This window comes from Pygoscelis adeliae, unplaced genomic scaffold, assembly GCF_000699105.1.
Source record: "Pygoscelis adeliae isolate BGI_AS28 unplaced genomic scaffold, ASM69910v1 Scaffold38, whole genome shotgun sequence".
Classification (NCBI taxonomy): Eukaryota; Metazoa; Chordata; class Aves; order Sphenisciformes; family Spheniscidae; genus Pygoscelis; species Pygoscelis adeliae.
In genome coordinates this window covers 15,765,118-15,785,774 of record NW_008825614.1, presented here as the reverse complement: position 1 = coordinate 15,785,774, position 20,657 = coordinate 15,765,118, and the positions used below count along the sequence as shown (strand labels likewise).

Here is a 20,657-nt window from a genome sequence, read left to right as displayed (position 1 = left end):
TCTGGTCACAGCACCCATCATATGGAATAAAAGGGACAATGTATATTAATGGCCAACAGACACAGAGTCTGATAATAATAAAACAGCTTTACTTAGGTTCATAGCAATTTATTTTTTCTGGTGTAATTACTAACATACTAAGTTTTGCTTTGTGGCCTAAGAAAATATGAAAATTTTTCATATGAAAATATGAAAATTTCACCACAAAAAGTATGTCTTGGAACATATCCCCTTTACTGCCATCACATTTCTCACTGCTTCCACAGAGAATAAAATAACATCTCTGTGGCATGGAAGTCTATTTCTTGCATGGAAAAGTAATAACAGAAAATTATTGACTGTATACCTGTCTTTTTGAAATTTAATAGCTAGAAACAGGGAGTATTCTTACGAACAATGAATTAGAAAATTCTCCCTAGCTCACCAGCAAGAGCCACAAATTTATAAACAAAATATCTCACCAAACTAAGCACTTTCCAGGCTCACATGAAAGGGTTATGAGCCTTTTGAGGGACTTGCCTTGAGTTTTTCTTTTATTTTGAAAGGTATTTCATGGCTTCATCACACAGTGGTGTTGGTCAGAAAACACACAAATTTGCATTTCTGTCTTACCTAGCAGTAGGCACAGATGTTAGCCAAAATCTACAGCACAGACCAGACCTGAAACACTATTATTATAGTCTAAACTTCATCTCATACATGCAGACATACAAGGGGATATTCAAAACATGAGCAATGTCATGGGCAACCTACTCTAGTTGACCCTGTTCCTAGCAGGGAGGTTGGACTAGACAATCTGCAGAGGTCCTTTCCAACCTCAGCTATTCTGCAATTCTGTGATGGGATGATGATGGAAGCCAGACCAAGAAGTCAGTGGTTTCTTTCTTAAACCATAATTCAAGGCTGTTTGGGCTATTGCTAGGAAAACTGAGGCAAGAACTAAGCCCAGGAGAGAGACCTGCAGTATGGTGTGAGAGGAAAAAAGGAAGGGGGAGAGTTCCAGGCACCGGGGGTGGCAGAGACATGGGAGATACTTCAACATAATCTTGTGGCCATGTGCGACCCCTTTCATGGTCATGCTTGGCTTACAGTTCCATTCCTGAGGACAGCCAGGAAAAAACCCATTAATAGCACCGAGTAGTTTCCACCTCCCCAAAGAATGATAGCCCTCTCTGGCTGACCTCTGCAACAGGCTTGTCAGCCAGGAAAGGGCTCTGTGCACTCAACCAGCAGCTTACGGTTGTGCTCCTTCCCTAGGAGGCATGCTCACTGGAGTCCCCAGATGCCATTCCCGATAGCCCCATTGCCTAATATGGTGCTCTGTCGAGGCATTGTCAGGGGGGCTGGCGGTGGAGAAAGTGTTGCCTCCAGCTTGCACTCCTCGGCCCCCTTGGGAGAAGAAGTGTTCTTCACTGGGTTGTAACAATGCTTCTTTTGCTAACGATGCTACAGGGGAAAGAGGCTGTTGAAGGTCCAGTTACCACAGGATTGATACCATAATGCCAACTGGGCCTTCTACTAGGCAACTAAAGTTAACTTCTGCCTCACAGTTTCTAAGACAAAAGGTAATGGTCTCTTCCTTGCAGTTCTTTATTTAAGCAGCCAAGAATGTTGCATTTCAGTGGGTTGTGTCATGCTAAACACAGACCTTGGGTTATTCATTGGTTGTGAAACATGTAAAGCAGCTGGCTATATATAATTCTACAGCAAGAAAAGGAATTAACTTAGCAGTCCTTTCTACATGGCTACTCAGAAAAGATAGTATATTAAGAAGTGTAGTTAGCAAATAAAGTGAAAGCACAACTGTCACTTAGATAACATCTCCAGAAATGCTTTCATGCCTCAGCCATGTCATGAGATGCATTCAGAATCCAGTTTGACATAGGATATGAGCACTTAGAGCCAAGACATTTTTATTTGTGATTTATAATTATACATGCACACATACACTCTTGAAAATCAGCAGGAGATGCAATTTGACCCATTACCAACAATTTTCCATCACTGTCCCACATTTACTATGTTCAGTTTTTCAGATAAAATAAGACTTAAAATCTCTTGCTATGCATATAGATAACTAAGCTTTAAAAAGTTCCATGAGATTACCCATGTGCTAAAGTTATGGAAATGCTTAAGAACCATGTTAAATTGGGACTATCATTATTTAAAATTTCAATTCCATTTTAGGTCTGGCTGCACTGACATCCGACCTGCAATAACCACAAGAAGCCTTGGCAGGGAACTGGCAGGGTCCTTCTGTGTAGTGGCCAGTTTTCAAGGGCTCTGAATTCCCACTTCCACTGGCTTCTGTGACAGCAACAAGCATAGAAACTCCCTGACATCATATATATTACTTTTCACATTGGAGTGTAAACATAGCAAGGCATCCTGACAGTTTTGAAACAGTCTTCAGGTCCTACTCTACTAATATGCTGGGAGCAAAGTATTCTGGAGACTTGCAGTTCAGACCATTCGAGAACTACAGGTTATCACCACGCATACTGGGAGAGAGCTTTGGCTGGATAACCCTTCTCATCTTGCGACTCAGTACTCATGACCAGGTTTGTTTTGGGTAGGCTTAGGAACTCTCAGTGATATTAGAAAATGAATAGTGTTTTGGTTTTGTTTTTTTTTTTCCTTAGGTGAAGGAAATGACCTTGATCATTAAATCAGGGCTTGCACAAAGTCTAAAGATAGCATTTCACCATCACCGGGCTGGAACATTCACAAGAGGGAGGAAGAAAGTCTCCTGCAGTTAGATATAGGTTGGTTACAAACCAGCAAAGACTCTGGTCTGAACAGCCAAGGGATTCAGGATCTCACCCAGTCTGACCAGAGGGCTTACTCCCATTTACCTGAAAGGGAAACCAGGACTATAGCTGCATCATCATGGATACAGGTATGATATCTGTCTGTGTAACAGCAGCGTATTAAAGTGACTTTCATATGTCAAAGAGCACGAGGATGGTCACTTAATGCTTTTTGTCACAAAGACCTGTCAACTTGTGTCAAATTTAAGTAGGTGGATTAAGGTTGCGGACATAGCCTCAAGGGATCAGACAAATATAACTATTACGTAGGCATTCCTAAAGTGCTGACTCTGCTAGTCAGACGAAAATAGACAAAATGCTAGTTTGGGGAGAGAGCACAGCTCACCCCAGCCCTTGTGCAGTTGTCGTGTGTAAGGACTGTCCCCTGTGCATGGCCCCTATAAGACACGAGAACTGCCGTTGTGGCACATGGCTTTCTCCTGGGGTAGGTGCTCCACTGAAATAGGTGGGCAGGGAAGGACCAAGGTTGTGGAACAGTTACTTGACAGACCTCATGTCCGGATCATCAGCAGAGAAAAGCAGTAAAGCTTCTTCCTTTCAGTATTACATTCCCTGCAAAAAAAGTGTTCTGAAGAAGAGAAATGGCTCAAAATGGTTTTTGAGGCCAGTACAGAGTCACAGTGGCATCAGCGATGTGATTAAAAGCCATAGCCTCATCTTTTGGAAGACAGGAGCTTGCTCAACAAACTATAGAGATTACCAGAGCATGACGAGCATTTCACTGGGAAACAATACTGTTAGCAGACCCCAAATTAAATGAGCTGGGAAACAGAGGGCTTGATTCAAAGTAATTTGTAATCAATAAAAGCGCTCTTAATGCATTCAGTTGGACTTCAATTGAAGTAAATACTATTCTTATCAATAAAGAGTGGAATACTCAGCATTCTGCAAAACCTGAGCACAGTCATGCAGACAGGGTCTCTCCGCTGCCTCATGAGTCTCAGTTCTCCACTGAGAAATAATCTGATTTGCGTGTAACTTCTACAGACGGTTCCCAATCTGAGTGGAAGCGGGAAACTATAATACCAGCTGAAATCATTACCTTTTTTATTAATATCCATGGACATTTTCTATGTTACTTTTAAAATAAAGCTACAGAAACTATTCTAAACAAACTTCAATCCTAGGTCCCGAGAGCAGAAGTCACGCTAAAGGACTGAAGTGAATAAGCAGTGGTGCTCTGGTGGCTGCCTAGAGGACTATTACTGTGGCCAACAGTATGATGGAGCCAGACTGATAAATTTATTAATGTATTTCTATTTTCTGTTTCCATTTCTGTAATGATGGTGTAGACAGATGAGACTGCCTGTTTTGGCTGTGACTGTTTCTGGTTAGACATGAAAACGGCAACTTTAGGTTAAATACTGTCTCTTATTGCAATGAAGTAAACAAATCAACATGTTCACTGAAGCTGAAATTATTTTTGTACTCCAACAGTTAAAAGCATCCAGTGATGCATCCTCAGGTAAGGACTGGAGAAGAAATAAACTTAACAAAGAATTTGCTTAGAAGTTTAGTTTTGCATATGATTAAAATTCAAAACCATTCCTAATGAATTTCAGCTTGTAGGAAAAAAACAAAACCAAGGATAATAATTAGTCCCAGCATATAATCTCACCTACAATACTCCTGTTTCAGGAATAATCTAAATAATTCTAATGATAAAGGATTTTATGGGCCACAGGATCCAATCAAACATTAGAATGTTCCCTGACTTAAGGACTGAAAAACTGAATGAGCAGTTGGAACAAAAGCCTAGTAATAGTCAATACTGTGGAATGGATTAGACACCAAAGAAATAGTTTACAGATCCACTTGAGGAGCTGCAGTGTAATCGATGACTCCAGATTTTGTCTTCATTGCCATCCATAATTATGGAAGTGCATAAAGCAACCATTGCTTGTTTAGTGTGTTTTCCTTGCAGTTCCCATTTTTCTAAAATGATGCTATTAAATCAAATCTGATCGTATGGAAGCTTCCACATCTTTCTTATTTCTTATGAGAACTTTGCTTTCATATTGGAATTAATCTCTAAAGAACACTGTAACTATGACCTTGAACAAAAGTAATTTAATAAAATGTATGTTTATATATCTATATTATCCTAAGTTTGTGCAAGCAGACTGTCCAGTAAAGGAATACATCATCCATGCATTACCCCCCTGCCCCCCCCCCCCCCTTTTTTCTTTGGTTTCTGGTAGGTAGGATGCAGCCATCAGCAGTCAGCACCCTCATCAGATGGTGCAAGACTTCCTTGGCAGTCTTGAAGTTGTGTATGTAGTGTAACTGGGAACTAGAAGGCTGCTAAGCATTGACAGTGTTTAAAATAGATAAATAAAGCTAAAGTTGATGGCTTTAGTCTAGTTATCAAGTTCCCATGCGTTCTCAAACTCATTTTTAATTTACTCAGCCCACAAGGCACCAACACGGAGTAATTAAATTACATTTGTATTTCCATTGTACCTTTCTTCTCTTACTTTATATCAAAGAAATAAATCCATAAAAGTTAGTTCCTGAGCACTTGTCCATCTAAGAGAAAAAAGAGTATTCATGCTTGTATCTCATAGATCACAGACTAGCAGTAGGCTACAATTTGAGAGCCACACCTAGTTGACATTTTTTGACTAAATGTTTTTCCATTGAGCTTTTCACAATTGCAGTTTTCTAACTTATTCCATCTCTGAAAAAAAAAAATCTTTTTTTTTAACTTCCAAAACCGAAATTTTGTGATGCTATCTATCCTGCAAAATCTTGTAGGCGAAGTTTTGCTGGTGACACCATCTATATGACAAAAGGATTTTGCTGAAATATGTTATAGTGTTTACCAAAGTGACTTGCTGATCAGATAATTTGGTTTGCCATCATAACCGTACCTTTATGAGAAGGCTTTGTCAGCACAGCTGTACCTGCAAAGCCATTGAAAAATTCTCCAGGCCTAAGTCTGTTTGTAGCTATATTGACTTATCTTTTATTCCACATCTTGGTGTGTTAGGTTTTATTTCCATGCTTGGAAATAAACATTTTGAACTATCATTGCAAAACTTGTCATAAAATTAGGTGTATGCAATCCCAAATATCACTGAAAAAATTCTTAGTAGGCTTTTTCCCCATAATATTTGCATAATGAAAACTGTGCAAATTCCACCCAGAGTCAGCTTCTTCCTACAAATGGTAGCTCGATGATAGAAAGTCTTTTCTTTTTTCTTTCTGTATTATGGCACCATCTCAGTTTATATACCACCAATTTAACGTAAGCCTGAAATGATTCCCTACTCCTGAAATTCTGTATTCCTCACCTACCCGTTCACAATCATCTGAGCTGTTCTTTAATGTTGCTTTACATGATGTACTACATGGTTCTGGCTCCAGTTAAACGGGGGAAGGAGAAAACTGGCCGTGTAAATATTGGCAACAAGATGGGTGCTTAAGTCTAAAGGATAGAAGCAGTGTTCCTATTTTTACATTGTAAAACCAACAATAAAACAGTCCTGAAATACCTGATCTGGACTTCTCAACCTCATAGATTTACCTCTACAGTTTCATACCTGAAAGCCCTAGCTCTTCTTAGTCCCTAAATCAGTTAGCACAGATTTCTGTCTTCCGCTGTAGTAAAAAAGGGCTGTAAGTGTGGTGGAAGCTCTGCAGAATCACTCCCACTATACTACAGTTCAGGTGTGCATATTCACCCTGCCTTTTTCGTAGCGTATGTTAAAAAGGTCTGCGAACCGATTCACGCGGTGCATCTAAACCCGATGGTCTCCGGTATTTGCTAACGACCCGTAAGGGGCGCTGCCGGCTAACGCTGTTGCCGATGTCCCCCATTTGCCGCCCGGCTCCCCAGCCTCAGGTATGACTGTGATTTCCAGAGACCAGGGAGGAGCCAGAGCAGGTCTGATTCTTGTCTTCAGGTTAAAAACTAGTGATCTGGCTCATAGGTCAAAATTCAGTGACCTGTGTTTTAGTATTTGCAGGGACAAAAGACACGCAGCCGTAGAGAGCCAGGTTTTGTTAGTTCCAACGTTCAGGAGACAGTCTTTTCTGCATAAACACAAAATGCATGAACACAGCACAGTTTTGATTTCTTTAGATTCATTAAATGTTGCAACACATTTTTAATGTGTTAAATTGCCTGTAAAATAATATGTTTTTTTGGCAGCATATGCTAATGAGAAATCAAGCTTTCAGAATGACTCCTAGTCCAGCCAAGTGAAATTCTTGTTTTAAATAGCCCAAATCTAATTAATCTTTGTTACGTATTTACTGAAATCAATCAATTCACTCATCAGAAAAGTTTGATCCCATGTAAAAAAGTATGGCAATAGATAGACTTCATTCTCAGTTTCCTATCCTTCCTTGCAATAGTTTGTTAATTATTTTTCTCTGGAAGCAAATATTTTCATTAAGTTCAAGAGATTCCCTAGGGAAAAATGAAAGCAAAAGGCACCATGATATGATTCCAGAGATAGCAGTACACTGAGTAATGCTAACTTCCTTTCTGAAAGCTGCAAAACGTAAGGAAGTGGAACAGGTTATTGGATTAAAAACTTCATTAAAAAAAGAACTGCTGCTCAGGAATGACAGTAATTTATTCCTCAAATTTAACAATATATTTTCAATGACAGTTGCATTTCTAATTATAGGATAAAAGCCAGCAATAAAGTTGAAAGGGCAGTTATTTCAAGAGATGAGTACTTAACCAGTAAAGAACTTCCTTTCAGATTGTCCAGATAATTTCCAAACCAGTTCAGGAAGCATTTTCCTAATTTAGAAAAATGACTTTGCTTTTGCTTGACCCAGATGACAACACTGTTATTTTGCTGAGCTATCCTGAAATATTTCGCTCTGAATCAAGGAAATCAATTACAGTATTGTTTTATGGAAATTGTATCATGGATCCGATGCCCTGCATAACTGGAGTGAGTTCCACAAAGGACTACGTCTCCTGTTGTTCAGTGCATTCAGGTCTGCCCTGAGAGCCACGTGAGTATGTGCAGAGAGTGGGAAATCATTCCACTTAGAGAGCTTGACTCTTAGGGGAAAATGAGGGCATCGACATAAAGCTGTGGTGACGTGAATTCATGCAATCTAACTTATTTCAGCAAATTACAAGGAAGCATTTGAGACGTGCTGATAGGTTTCATTTTAACCAAATTTCAGACTAAAAATTTCAACACTTAAAAATGAAAACCTGCTGGTATTCCCATTCCATAGTTTTTGAAATGTCAACTTTTCTTTGAGGGTCAGGGCAAACCCAAACATGCGCATGTTGGGATTTCCCCAGGACTGAATTTATCAGCTTGGTATCAGCTCTTTATCAAAGTAATATGTACTACAACTGTGTCTAAACACTGTCATGACTGTGTCCAAATACCAAATAAGAAAAGCATTTGCTTCAAGTCTATTTGACAGTGGGTGACAGATAATCTGATACTCTGTGATCTTTTCAAGAAGGAAGAGTCTTCTCAGACTTCCTTCAGATAAGAGCACTCTCCTGCCATCTGCGCTTCAGTACTCGGCCTCCTCTTGAGAGACAATGTCTTACAGAATGGGATTGTAATGAGGAACCCTGACACAGGGCTGTCAGGAGCCTAGGTAATTAGAGATCGTTTCAAGTAGCTAATTACTAATAATCCATTACTTATGTCAACCTGAATTTTTAACCCAATGCTAATTTTCAGTCATGAGGCTTGTAGAAAATAACTCACTCAAGATGAAAAAAAGGGTAGTAGCATCCACTTTCTTAGTTTACTAAGGGTAATTTATATTTATGGGCTACAAAATTCAGGGGCTGCTACTTTTTGTGAGTGCCGATGTTCCAGTACATGCCAACCAAAGATGATTTGTAATTAAGTCTGGAGAAGAATTAAAAAAACCCCAAACATAACATGCAATGCAGGAAAGCTTTGTATCAGAGTTGCAGTATTGCTGATATCAAACACTGAAAGAATCAGAGGTTACCCTAAAACTCAGAAACTTACTTATTTAATGGGAATTCTATGTACTGACTTTGGGATTTTTCTTTTTTTTTTTGTAAGCTTGTTTGCATATAAACATTTATTGTTGCTCAGATGCCTGGAATTCAGCATTGTATTGAAAAACCTTTAGGAGTATTTTCCACATGTGGAGAGAAAGAACTTTTTCTGCAGGTGAAAATTTAGGACATCTAAGGTCCCAGAGACCTATGGCACTAGGCAAATCTTTGGTGGATCATGCAGTAATATTTGTGTACATGAAAGTCACATATGTCCCTTTGTGGGTCTTAGGCATACAAAATTACATACATCTCTCTGTGTTAATACTGTTACTTTTTCTACCTCTCAATCTCATTCTGCAGCAATGGAGATAACTGTGAGAATTATAAACCTTCACTTTAAAAAAATCACTTAACTTTGTCTTTAGGGAAAACACCACAGCAGGATGTTTGCAGACAAACTGTGAGGGTTTGCATCAGTAAATCAGTAAGTGATATGTATAAAAGAAAGCTCTTACAAAGCATGACAGCAAAATGCATTTGAGATGCTATTGTGAATAACAGTCACAGCTCACTGAACATACTTTCTCTCCAGCTAAAAAAGCTGTTGGGTAAGAGAGAAACCTTCATTGCAAAACATGGAAATGCAAAACAAGGGCAAAGAAAAAGGGGCAGAGGACAGAGGTCAGATTTCCCCTTTAAAAATAGGGCTAAGGAAAGCTTAGATGAAAGATTAGTAAGGCTGGAGGGAATGCCATGGAAAAAATGTCATCAGGCATCTGACCCTCTGTGCCTTCACTGAAGTCTGCATCTGTGGAGGAGTGGCAGCCACAGCCTCCATTGGTATTATGCTCCTCTTTGGGTCTAAAATAAGGTTTTTGGCCTAGATACTGTGTTCTTATAAAAACAGAAGATACCGAATGTGCTACAGTGTGTGTATGTGTATCTCTAGCTATGTGAATATCACAGCATGAGACCCAGAAGCTATTAGTCAATGAATTACTCCATCTGCATGGCATTTCTCTTGTGACTGTTCCTAGATATCTCTAGCCACAGATATTCTCCACATCACCAGGGTTAAGTGTTTTCTGTAATTTTTGCTAGGAGCAATGCTTTAGTGGTTCTGGAAACTAATAAAGCTGTTCAAAAAGGACAGGAATGCAATGCTGTGTACATTCAGGTGTGCAAATGGAGTGAAATGATTCATTTCAGGTCAGAAAGGCCCTACCACACTACCACAATCAGCTCAGACTGAGAAGAGGAAGTTTTTTTCCTTCTAGAACAGTTGGAACTGGTGCTGGGGGCCATAATTTGTGCATTTCTCTTGCACAGAAAAGATCTTGTGGCAGAAAGTTATGAAAATGAACACAGAAATATCCAAAGGTTGGAATTCAACAACTGTTCAATAACTACGTCTTACTGCTCTTTCTAGTCCACTAGCACACTGGAGTAGATGAGTGTCAAGGAGTAAGACCTATGCCACCAGCTGAACGAGTAAGCTTTTCATTTGGGGTCTCTCTCAGTTTTAGCTGCATCTGTATTCAGTTTAATTTCACCACAGCTTCAGGGCTTTGAGAGAAGACAAAATCTGGAATAGGCTTTCAGACAGGGTTTGCATCCTGGCTGAGCAAAGCATGGCTCCCGTTCAAGAAAAAAGTAACCGTTTGAGCTGGTTTGTGAGTTGCTTTTGCTCAGCCCCTACCTAACAAGTTCCATCCAGTTGGTTGCACAAGAAGTGGTGCAAATGTCTCTGCAATTTACGACTATGCACACAGAGCTAAGATTTATAAACAGAAATCTGTATGAAAAGGGAATCTTCATCTGTGTCTGTGTATGACTACAACCTACTCCTGGCATTTATGACCAAAATTAGGAAGTTATTCTGAGCCTGCAAAGTCGTGATGACTACGTATTTTAATACAGATCCCTCTCAGGAAGCATCATGGTACTACTGAACAACGCTTTCAGATGCTCACTATAACCACCATTTGATCCTACGGAGAATTAAATTAGAACGGAGCTTTTTGTAATAATCACCTGATCAAAATAACTTGCTGGAGCCATCTCATATAAGGACAACTGCCCTAAGTAGTAGATCACATGCTATTTTCAATTAGTAATAGGGCCAGGGGACAGCAAATTATGTAAGAAATATTTCCTAATCTCCAGGGGAGGGAGAGCAATGACTCTCTTGAACATGTTCCATTGCTGCAAGATACAGCAGGACTCCCTTCTTGCTGCAGTGTCTGTACGCTTTTGGAAACATGGAGATGGGACATGGAGGGGCTCTAAACTGCAGAATGAATCGCCCAGCCGTGCTCCCGCATCCTGGTACTGCAACGCTCCGCACTGCATGGAAGTCACATGCACTGACCGACTTGCAAGTTACAGTATTTGTGAGGGTCTTCCCTGAAACAAACAACTTTACTCCAAGGCAGAGCATGGAGCAATTTTTAGGATGGTGATTTTTTTGGAATTTTGAAACTTTTCTGAGACTGTGCCATATTTGACTTTCTGTTCAACAACCCTCTGACACTACTCCAGGAGGTCTACTGTCCTAAATTAACCCCCATCTAGCACTACCAGAGAGCAGGGCATGAAACATCTCAGTATTATGACATCTAACACCACCACACTAGCTGCAGCAGAGGCCACAGGTTATTTTGGCACTTTGAACTGAAAATACACATAAAGACACTTGGCCAAGAAGTAGAGGATTGTGGGTGTGATTGGTCTTCTTCAGAAGAGGCAGTTCTAAGCTGCATCGCTTAGCCTAGGTCCCACTGACTGCTCTGTGGAGATGCCATTAGCAATACAGACACAGGTAATGGGGGAGGGAAGCCAGAGAGAAACCACTGAATGCTGCATTTTTTAGGGTTCTGAGAGGTCTCTGAGCAGAAATCTGTCTTCATACTTCTTGAATCCACAGTAACTCTCTTTCTGTCCCTACAGCATCTCAGGAAGGGGTGAAGACTGACTGAAGCTTTTACCAAAACGTGCTTGCTAGAACGGCTTCCTAGGACATAAAATCCTGTTGGACACAGAACTGAATTTTGACTAATTCACTCCCTTCTGCAAGCATCTTCATCTTGGCTGAACCACCTGCTAGTTCAGTGAGCTCTAGGAGCTAAAACCACACCTGACAAATTAGGGAGAGTAAATTCCAGAAATAGGAATTCATGGAGATTCCTAAATCTACATGTGTTTTGTTGAACACGTTGTAGAACATTCAGAAACGCTTTATTATTTGACATAAAAAGTGCTTGTTACTCATAGCTACAAATGTCCTTGATGTAACCAGTCATTCATCTAACAGCATAAAGCTGTTGGAGGAAGTGAGAGTAAGCTAGAGTAGAAACAAAGAAGAGGAATTAATATTGATTTGAACAGGAATGCTACTTTCTGTTTCCTCTCATTGATGCAAAAAAAAAAAAATTTAATTTTGAGTTTATTTAAGCACTCAGTTTAGCCATGAAATAAAATATATTGACTCTTTCTTATAAAAGATAAAGCAAGTAACACCAGCTGGATTTCCCAAATACCAAAAAATTGGCAGTAGCACCTTTTTTTATTTTTTATTTTTATTTTTATCAATGTACCCAGCAGATTACAGAAGGGTGCACTCTTCTCTGCTCAAGGGAATCTGGGCCCAAGCTACTCCCTCATTTATTGAGGGAGAGCATCCAAGTATCATGTGCAAATAATGCTGGATTGGAACTTTCTCCTTGTCATCTTATAAAACTACCCGTTGCAGAAAATCCTTAAACACTAATTGAACAAATTATACAGAATGACTCTGCAGCCTTATTGTTAAGGTACTCAGAAAAAAGGGAGACACATGAATGTGTCTACGGTGTGAGCTAGGAGTCCAAGCTACCATTATAATCAATGGAATTAGATTTTTATTCACCATAAAATAGCTGCTTATGACTCAATTCATTTTCTTAAACATAGGTGATCAATGACATTCAGATGCTGTAGCATACCCTTCTGGTTTCTAGCTGCTACTCCAGGGTGTTGCAGATCTCCCATAGGTCCTGAGTCATATCAGCCAGCCCAAAATGGGTATTCTGTGTATCCTAGAGCGTCTCATATGGCAGTAGGCACCTATGTTTAGGCAACCACTGGCTGATCAGCTGAGCAGCAGTCTGGGCTCCGCTGACTGTAATGACCTGCTGTCCGTGACTCCAGTGGGAGTGGGGCCACCTAGTTCACTTGCACACACTTCCATTTGGGTATCTGGTTCCTAATCCAGAGATCTTCTGTGGCAGTGTAAAGACCATTAGGATCTTTGTACGGTTGCAAACTTATCAAAATTTTCAATGAACTAACATGGACATTCATGGCAGATCGGTCCGTGCTTCCCTAACTCTTAAAACACCAACAACTTTTCAAAGGAAATGAGTAAAATCTCCCGGTGGTCATAAAGTGCATCAAACTCCCCTAGTGAATAATGGAAAAATGGCTTCAAATATTGGTTCCCTAACAGCAGTGAAAAAGAGAAACCTCATTTTGGAGTCTTCAGAAGTAGCACTTCAGTTGTGACTGAGAGCAGAGAGAGAGGGCTGGATGGGAAAAGAAGGGGCTGTTTCTCAGCCACACAGTTCCTCAGACTCAAGAGACAAAGAACTTTGCAGTGGGACTGAGAAAACTCTAATTACAACTGAAGTTAATGATTCTATCCATTTGCCTTCTCCTTTATTTTACAGATTTTTACATTCAGTGCAAAGCCACATTAGTGTCTGGATGAGAACAACCTTTTTCCCCTCACTCTAGAGCAATTATTAAATTAGGACCTCTAACTTAGTGGAATCTCTGCATTTCCCCCAAGTGATGAGGCTAGTATTTGGCCCTATCCCAAGGGAAATTTCCCCAGGTAGTTTAATTTCAAACTTGATTTGCCTTTGCACTTCAAGGAACCCTCTGGATGTCCCCTCATGAAACACGAAATATGTTGTACAACATATTTTCCAAGGACCGTTAATGTGTGTGGCAGCTACTAATGTTTTGATAACTGACATCTCCCCACATCTCTCTGCTATTTTTTTTGCTATGCGACCACAGACCTTCCCATCTTGTTTGGTAGAGCCCTGAAACTACTATGAAGAAACTCACCCAGTTTTTCATGGAACAGAAGGGTACTGCAGCATGGTTGGTTTTTTTTAAAGCTCTCTTAAAGTGATATATTTAGGAGGTATGAGGGGAAAGAACTGGGCAGTACTTTATTTATCTTCCCAACAGGTGCAGCAAAGGGAGGCACAAAGGCAGCATTTGCTAATTTCAGTTTTGCCAAGTACAAAGCACCCTCTGGTCTGCTGAAAGACCATTCCCTGCTTTCCTCCTAAACTCAGTTCGCTTTTTATTTTAGTGTGACAATATTAAATGTTTTTCCTGTGCGTAGATGCACTGCTTTTTGCACAGGGTGGATGAGCTTTTCAACTTAAGGAAGAACAACAGTAAGCCAGATCAATCTTGCATTATCGTCCTACAGTAGTATTAAAATAAAACCAATGCATTGTATAAGAAAAAAAATCAATGTTGTTCCTTCAATTTACACCATAATAAAACAAAACAAAAAACTCCAAAATCAATCAAGTCTGTGGATTTTTCTTTGCCAGTGTAGGGTTTTTTCAGTCAAGTTAATCTGATCGGAAAAGTAGTTTTAAACTTAGGAGCAGCGGAGGCGGAAGGTCAAAGAATACATCTGAGATGCTGTGGTATCTCAGAAGGAAGTGTGGGAGCAACACTTAGAAATTAGCAATGGGAGGGCAAAGACACTCTAAGAACAACTCGATTCCCGGCGTGCAACAAGATCTGTGCAGGAGGACACTGCTCTATAGGGCTCAGGACGGGAGCAGGGCCCACCCTAATGGATCTAATTACAACAGTTAGGCGTAAGTTTGCTTTCCGTTTGTGAGGGCTTTAAATTTATTAGCCAGAGGTGATGAAGAGAAACTTTCTAAAGAATTGAGAGGGAAAATAAGATAAGGGGTTAGGGTTTCCTCCTTCCCTCATCCACCAAAACTCATTTACCTGGGAGTTTAATACAGTGCTTGTAAATGATATATACGGGCCTGACTTTGAGTGTGATTTGGCTCCAAGACTGAAGGTAGTAAGAAATAATGGGAATGCATTTTACAGTCAGTCCTGCAGAGGGGCAATGATGATGGCAGAAGATGGATGTCTGTATGCTTTTGCCTCACTGAAGCACGTATCTATGCAGCAAGGACGGCAGCAGCTGCACTACCTAGTTTGGTGCCATAATAAAATGATTATACAGGTCCAGTCTTCTGCATGGAAAGCACTAAGCAATGTTATACAATGTTCACATGCTGGGTTCTTGAATTTTCAGGAAAACTTTCCATCAGCAATGTTAATTTTTACATAAGCCAAATCCATATACCGAAGCAGAATTTCCATTTAACTTCTTTTTCACCTCCGAAAAATTGTCTAGCCTTGAAAATATGATATTAAAAGAAATCTTACTTTAATTAAGTCTTGTCAAACCTTGATACTGATATTGATTTCCCACTGGAATACTGCTCTACATGTCTACTTATATGATTTCTACAACTAGTTGACTTGTTTGACAGTGTCTATTATCTTGATACACCAGACTGTGATATTGTTTTAAATATTATAAATATAATGCAAATATAATTATAGGAGAATCATGCAATGAAACAAAACCGGTCATGTTTAAAAGCCAATAGAAGTAAAGGCTGTTTCAACTGGGCTTCTTCAGAGAGAACAGTGTTACCGTATCTCCAAAGCAGTCTCTACTGATATGTCTGTTTACCTCCTTTCACAAATTGCTTCATGTTTTAGAGATTGTCCTTCTAACAGATGATATATGCATATAGTTTTCTTCACAACTTTTACATCTATGCTGCTTATAGATCAAAAAAAGTTTTACTAAAACACTGTCTAAAGTAGACACACTGATTTTTAATTTTGATTCCTTGCCAATATGTGGATGCTCCAGGCAGTATTCAAGCAGAGCTTGCAAACCCTTAGAAAATGAAGTTGGCAGACAGTTGATAAATGCTTTGGCTTAAAATTTGGAATGGTCGCTTAACTCGTGGCCATGAGTTATGTCCTAGATCGGGGAGAATAAATAAGGCAAATTTACAGAGCTGCCTACTGGGGACTGACGTGCACCTGTCCCTGTGGGATGATGCCCACAAATAGTTTGAAACCGTTGCTCTTGAGAGACTTGGCACTTTTACAAAAGCATATCCAAATGCCGTGGCCTGTGACAGTTTAAGAGGGCACCTAATTAACGGGCAGCTCTTATTATGAATATTGGTTAAAGGAAAAGGGGGAGAGGAAAGATTGACCGAGTGATTACAATATATTACAGGAAGTAATTATATGAGGGAGGGTTATTTTATTAGTCACCAGGAAAACTAAAGGCCGTTAAATTTAAATGCACTGGTAAAGGTCTTTGGCATCACAGTCCTATCCTAGTCATCCACTGGGATCGGTTAACCCATTGATGTAAGCGTCACCTTGCGAATATGAAATTTTGAAGACAAAACTGTCTTACAACGGCATGACCATATACTCCAAAGAAGCCACAGCTGATGTAATATATAGGACTTTGACTTTTTAGGAGTACAATAAAGGCCTTAAATCATTAGTCATGGAAGCCTGTTTCTACAGTGACAAATTCCATCAGGCTGAAGTGCCCCAGCAACCTTCTCTAAGCTGAATGGTGTGTTTAATTTGGTGATCCTATTTGTTAAGAGCGCATTGTGAGGCTACACTCTCACCAAGTCAGGAAATTTCTCACTTTAGTAACCTAATAATCTTAAAATATCTCAAAGAGCATTTGGCCTGAAAAAAAGCCTGGGAGCTTGCTACAGCACTGCCTCTGAAAAATCTAGTTATGTACTTCAGAGGCTGCAGTGACAAAAAAATGCAAAGCTGAGATTTTCTTAACATTCCAGTGTTAGCCAGTTTCTGATTTCTCAGCTGATTGCTCTTGTGTGTGCTGTCTTTAACTGGCAGGACCTATGAGAATGAGTATGGGATCATTCATATAGATTTCTTCTTTTGGAAATGTCAGAAGAATACTGCTTAGGTGCCCATGTGATGCAGAAGCCTTAAGCCTCTGTTTTTTCTCTGCTTTCTATTGTAGTCCGCCAACAAGTTCCTCCAAGGTTTCTCAGAGAGTCCTTCCAGTGGTACCTTCCAGAATGTAGTCAGTCCAAGGTTCACCTTCATTAATTAATTACCTTCAATCCTTCATGCCTTGGAAATTACCTTGAGAACAGGCATTTGATAGACAAGTGAGGTTCTGAATTCTTACTGGTAGAGCTAGTGCAATTAGTAGCAGTGGTATTGTACTGTTACTGGTACTGAATACTCCTGCCACTAATACAGTAAGTACTTGTACGTACTATACAAATACTGCCACCAGCTCAGGTGAGTTCCTGACCAACGAACAATCTTTAGGAAGCAGCTAACCTCCTAACTACAATAAGATAAACCTGTTATCACCCTGATCTACTGGCTGCAAATAAGCTGGGTGCAATGAGGAACAACCAGCGTACAACATGTATGTATCACTTTTCCAGAGCTCATTACTACTTGTGAACTCTAGCTCTATCAGGACAGAAGGCTTCAATATTTTTTATGTTCCTTAATATTGACTCATCAAAAATCACATTTATTCTACTGTCAATGTAATGTTGTTCAGAGTTGCTAAACTTATTTTGTAACACAACCACGGAGTTGCATTTGTAATCACTGCATTGTAAGAACATCTTTGCAGCAATCTAGTCTTAAACAGAATAATAACCTTTAGAAACATGAGCCTCCTAACAAATTTTCCCCAAAGCACATATCTTTTGAAAGTGCAGAAATATTTTAAGGGTTTTTTTTAGTTGGCAGCCACAGAATGCATTCTGATTAAACTGTGTAATATCCAGTCAAATAACAGATCAAATAAAAAGGACACTTAATACATGTGTAAATCATTTGAATTACAAATAAGACACTCTAGAAGGGGCTTGGCTTTAGGTTTGATATAGAGGATTAGGCTCTCGTATTAATACATGCACTTGGTGTAGCTATTTTCAGAAGGATACTTCATCCATCATTGTCCTCGAGCACTACGGAGGGCCAGTAAGTAAAATGATCACATTGGTCTGTCAACACTACTTGCTTAAGACTCGGTCGTGCAAAAGGTTTAGTTTTCATATGCCCCCAACCCAACAAGGTGATGAAACTGCCTAATGCTCCTGATAGTTGCTCCACTCCTGACTTCCACAAAACCAGACAATATTTCAAAAAGACTGTTAAAATAAAGCAAATGCTATTGATAGGTGAGTGTTAAATCAAATGTATTCGTTCAAACTACACATCTGGGCCTATCAGATCTTTCAGAATTGATGGAAATAAATGCTATTTAATGACTTCTATACTTTCCACAAGATCAGCTTTAAAATTAAACTCAGTTTTGCATTTGGGAATGCATTAGAGAACCTGTCTGTATACCACTTGCAAAGCATATACAGTTTGCACATTTATGGCTTTGCAGAAGCTATGTATATTGCTAAACAATAATCATCAAAAATTCTTACCAAAACATCTAAATTTGAAAGAAAAGTAAAAAAGGCCTATAGAATTATTGCAAATATAAGAAGGTTATTTAGCTTAAATTTTCAAAATAGTAAAAAGTAAATGCTAGCTTTTAAAAAGTTATGAATTAATAGACCCTGAACATTTTACGCCTGTTTGGGCAGCCTCCAATGGACAATTCTGTATCTCTCCAGCAGACTACAGTTTCTACTCAAGTTTCTTTGCTATGAACTTGATAGTACCACAAAAGGGGCCAGTATTACCGCCTTTAACTATCCTTCTGAAACATAAAATAATAATTTCTGTAGTGTGGCAAAATGTATCATTCCAGTTTGACGTGTACAGAAAAACTTACTACATTCTTCACTTATGCATTAGACATATAGAATATATTTTCATCAGTACCTTAAAGCTGTTTCATTAACACATCCTTTCTATTCAATAACTTATAAAACTTTATGAAAAAATATCAACATGCTGACTTTTTAAACCATAAGAAATGCTTATTCCCTGTTTTCCAGAGTCTAGATATCTTTGCTACAGAGAAACCACTAATTGCACTACCAAAATCCTGCAGTCTTTAAAAAGTGAATACAGCATTTGCCCAATCAAGTAGTTTCTCAATATCTCTGCAAAGCCATTGTTTATTGTCTAAAATAGTTGGAGGCCAAAACAGTTTTGTGCTATACCCCTACCTGAAAGTAGTTTCTTAGTTTAAAAGGATCAGTGATTTGTAATGATATAATGATGTTACACGGCTATCACTCTTAGATATTATTTGTTGCTGAAATATGCAAGATGGTCTAAAAGGTGTTTTGTGTGTGTGCGTACTCACAATTCCTGTAATTAAGAAACGTTCGGTAGTATTTGTTATGCTTACCATCTTTCTTGGTGGGTTCCGGCATTGCTACAAGAATTCTTTATTCCCAGTGAGCTTCAACCTTTCAGATGCAGTAAGTAGTAGCCCCAAGTCCAGCTGAGAGAGTATGCAGATCAGTATGACAAGCAGAGGGTAAGAAAAATTCCTCTGCTTTATATACTGTGACTGAAATATCAATCAAAATAGCACCTCCTCTCTTTTCAGTGCAAACACTTTGAAAATTGACAGTTATGGGAACCCCGCTCACATCTGTTGTCTGCAGCCTCTGCTCCCTTGGCTTTTGGAAGGAATCTCTGCTGCATTGCATGGGGCTGATGAGAACATCTATAACTTTCTAAATTCAGCCGCACCGCTCGCTCTCTGTGTCTCTCTCCGTAACATGCAGACACACACACACACACGCAGATAGAGGTTGAAAAAGTGACTGCCACGCTATTAAAGAGCCCCTCCTGCCTGTAAGAACTTATAGGAACTACCTGCATACATTTACACCTTTTCCCACAACATAAAAGGGACAAATAAGTACAGACATTATGCCTGCAGTGAAACTTCATTTCCTTCCTTTAAGAGAAAGTGGTATGCAAAATGGATTGAGAGATAGAGTACTTTGCAGTATTAATGAAGAAAAAAGGATTATTGTGTTCCTGTTTGGAGCAGTGAAGACCCTCCATATGTCCCTTCTGTTTACATTTGCTACACTTTCTTGGGTCCTTCCCCTGTAGCCATCCTCACTGTGGCTTTGGTAGAGACTATAGCATTCCTTTCAGCACTGCTACCCCATTAACTGGAGAGGTCACTGCTGAGAGATGAGATATTCTCTTTTCTGCTCATCCAGGAGATGCAGCACTCCTTGCCTTCACCAAGCCAGGAAACGAGACAGAAGGAATGGAAATCCTATCTCTAGCACACGCACCGAGCCACTAAACTAAGCCACTGGGTTGCCCTCCTCTTAAACTCCTACTTAAACTATGACTATGTAGGCAATAGAAATGCAGGTCAAGTTAATCAGGGGGTACTAGGATTTCTTTTCTTATGCCCTTTTAGGATTGTGAGACAAAACTGTAGTGATTAGTGCAATAGATGAAGTGGTCCTCAAGGGTTTCATGCTATTAAAACACAGTTCATGTCATTATCACATATCAATAAGAACGAGGCTACTAGACAGGCTGCTCACTGTCTAAATACACCCAAATGTTATGGAAAACATATTTTATGTCTTTGAATAGGAGTTAGAGATGGAATAGTGGTCATGTGCCTGTTTATCCTGTAGCCAATGCACGATTGTTTCCTCTACAATCTCTTGTTTTCTGGCTATTTAGCCATTTTACAGACATCTTATAAGGGATGGGCATTTCATTCCTTTTTTTAAGAGACCAGACTATCATCT

At 39.5% G+C, this 20,657-nt stretch overlaps 1 protein-coding gene across 1 annotated transcript in view; it reads right to left on the bottom strand.

Annotated features, from left to right (window-relative positions):
* The window catches only part of MYBPC1 (myosin binding protein C, slow type), a 78,729-nt gene extending 59,398 nt beyond the window's left edge, over positions 1-19,331 (bottom strand). Inside the window, exon 1 of the mRNA XM_009332945.1 lies at positions 19,271-19,331. Coding sequence (XP_009331220.1) covers positions 19,271-19,295 — 25 coding nt within the window. The 5' untranslated portion in view covers positions 19,296-19,331. The remainder of the gene's footprint in view (positions 1-19,270) is intronic.
* Between the last annotated feature and the right edge of the window lie 1,326 nt (positions 19,332-20,657).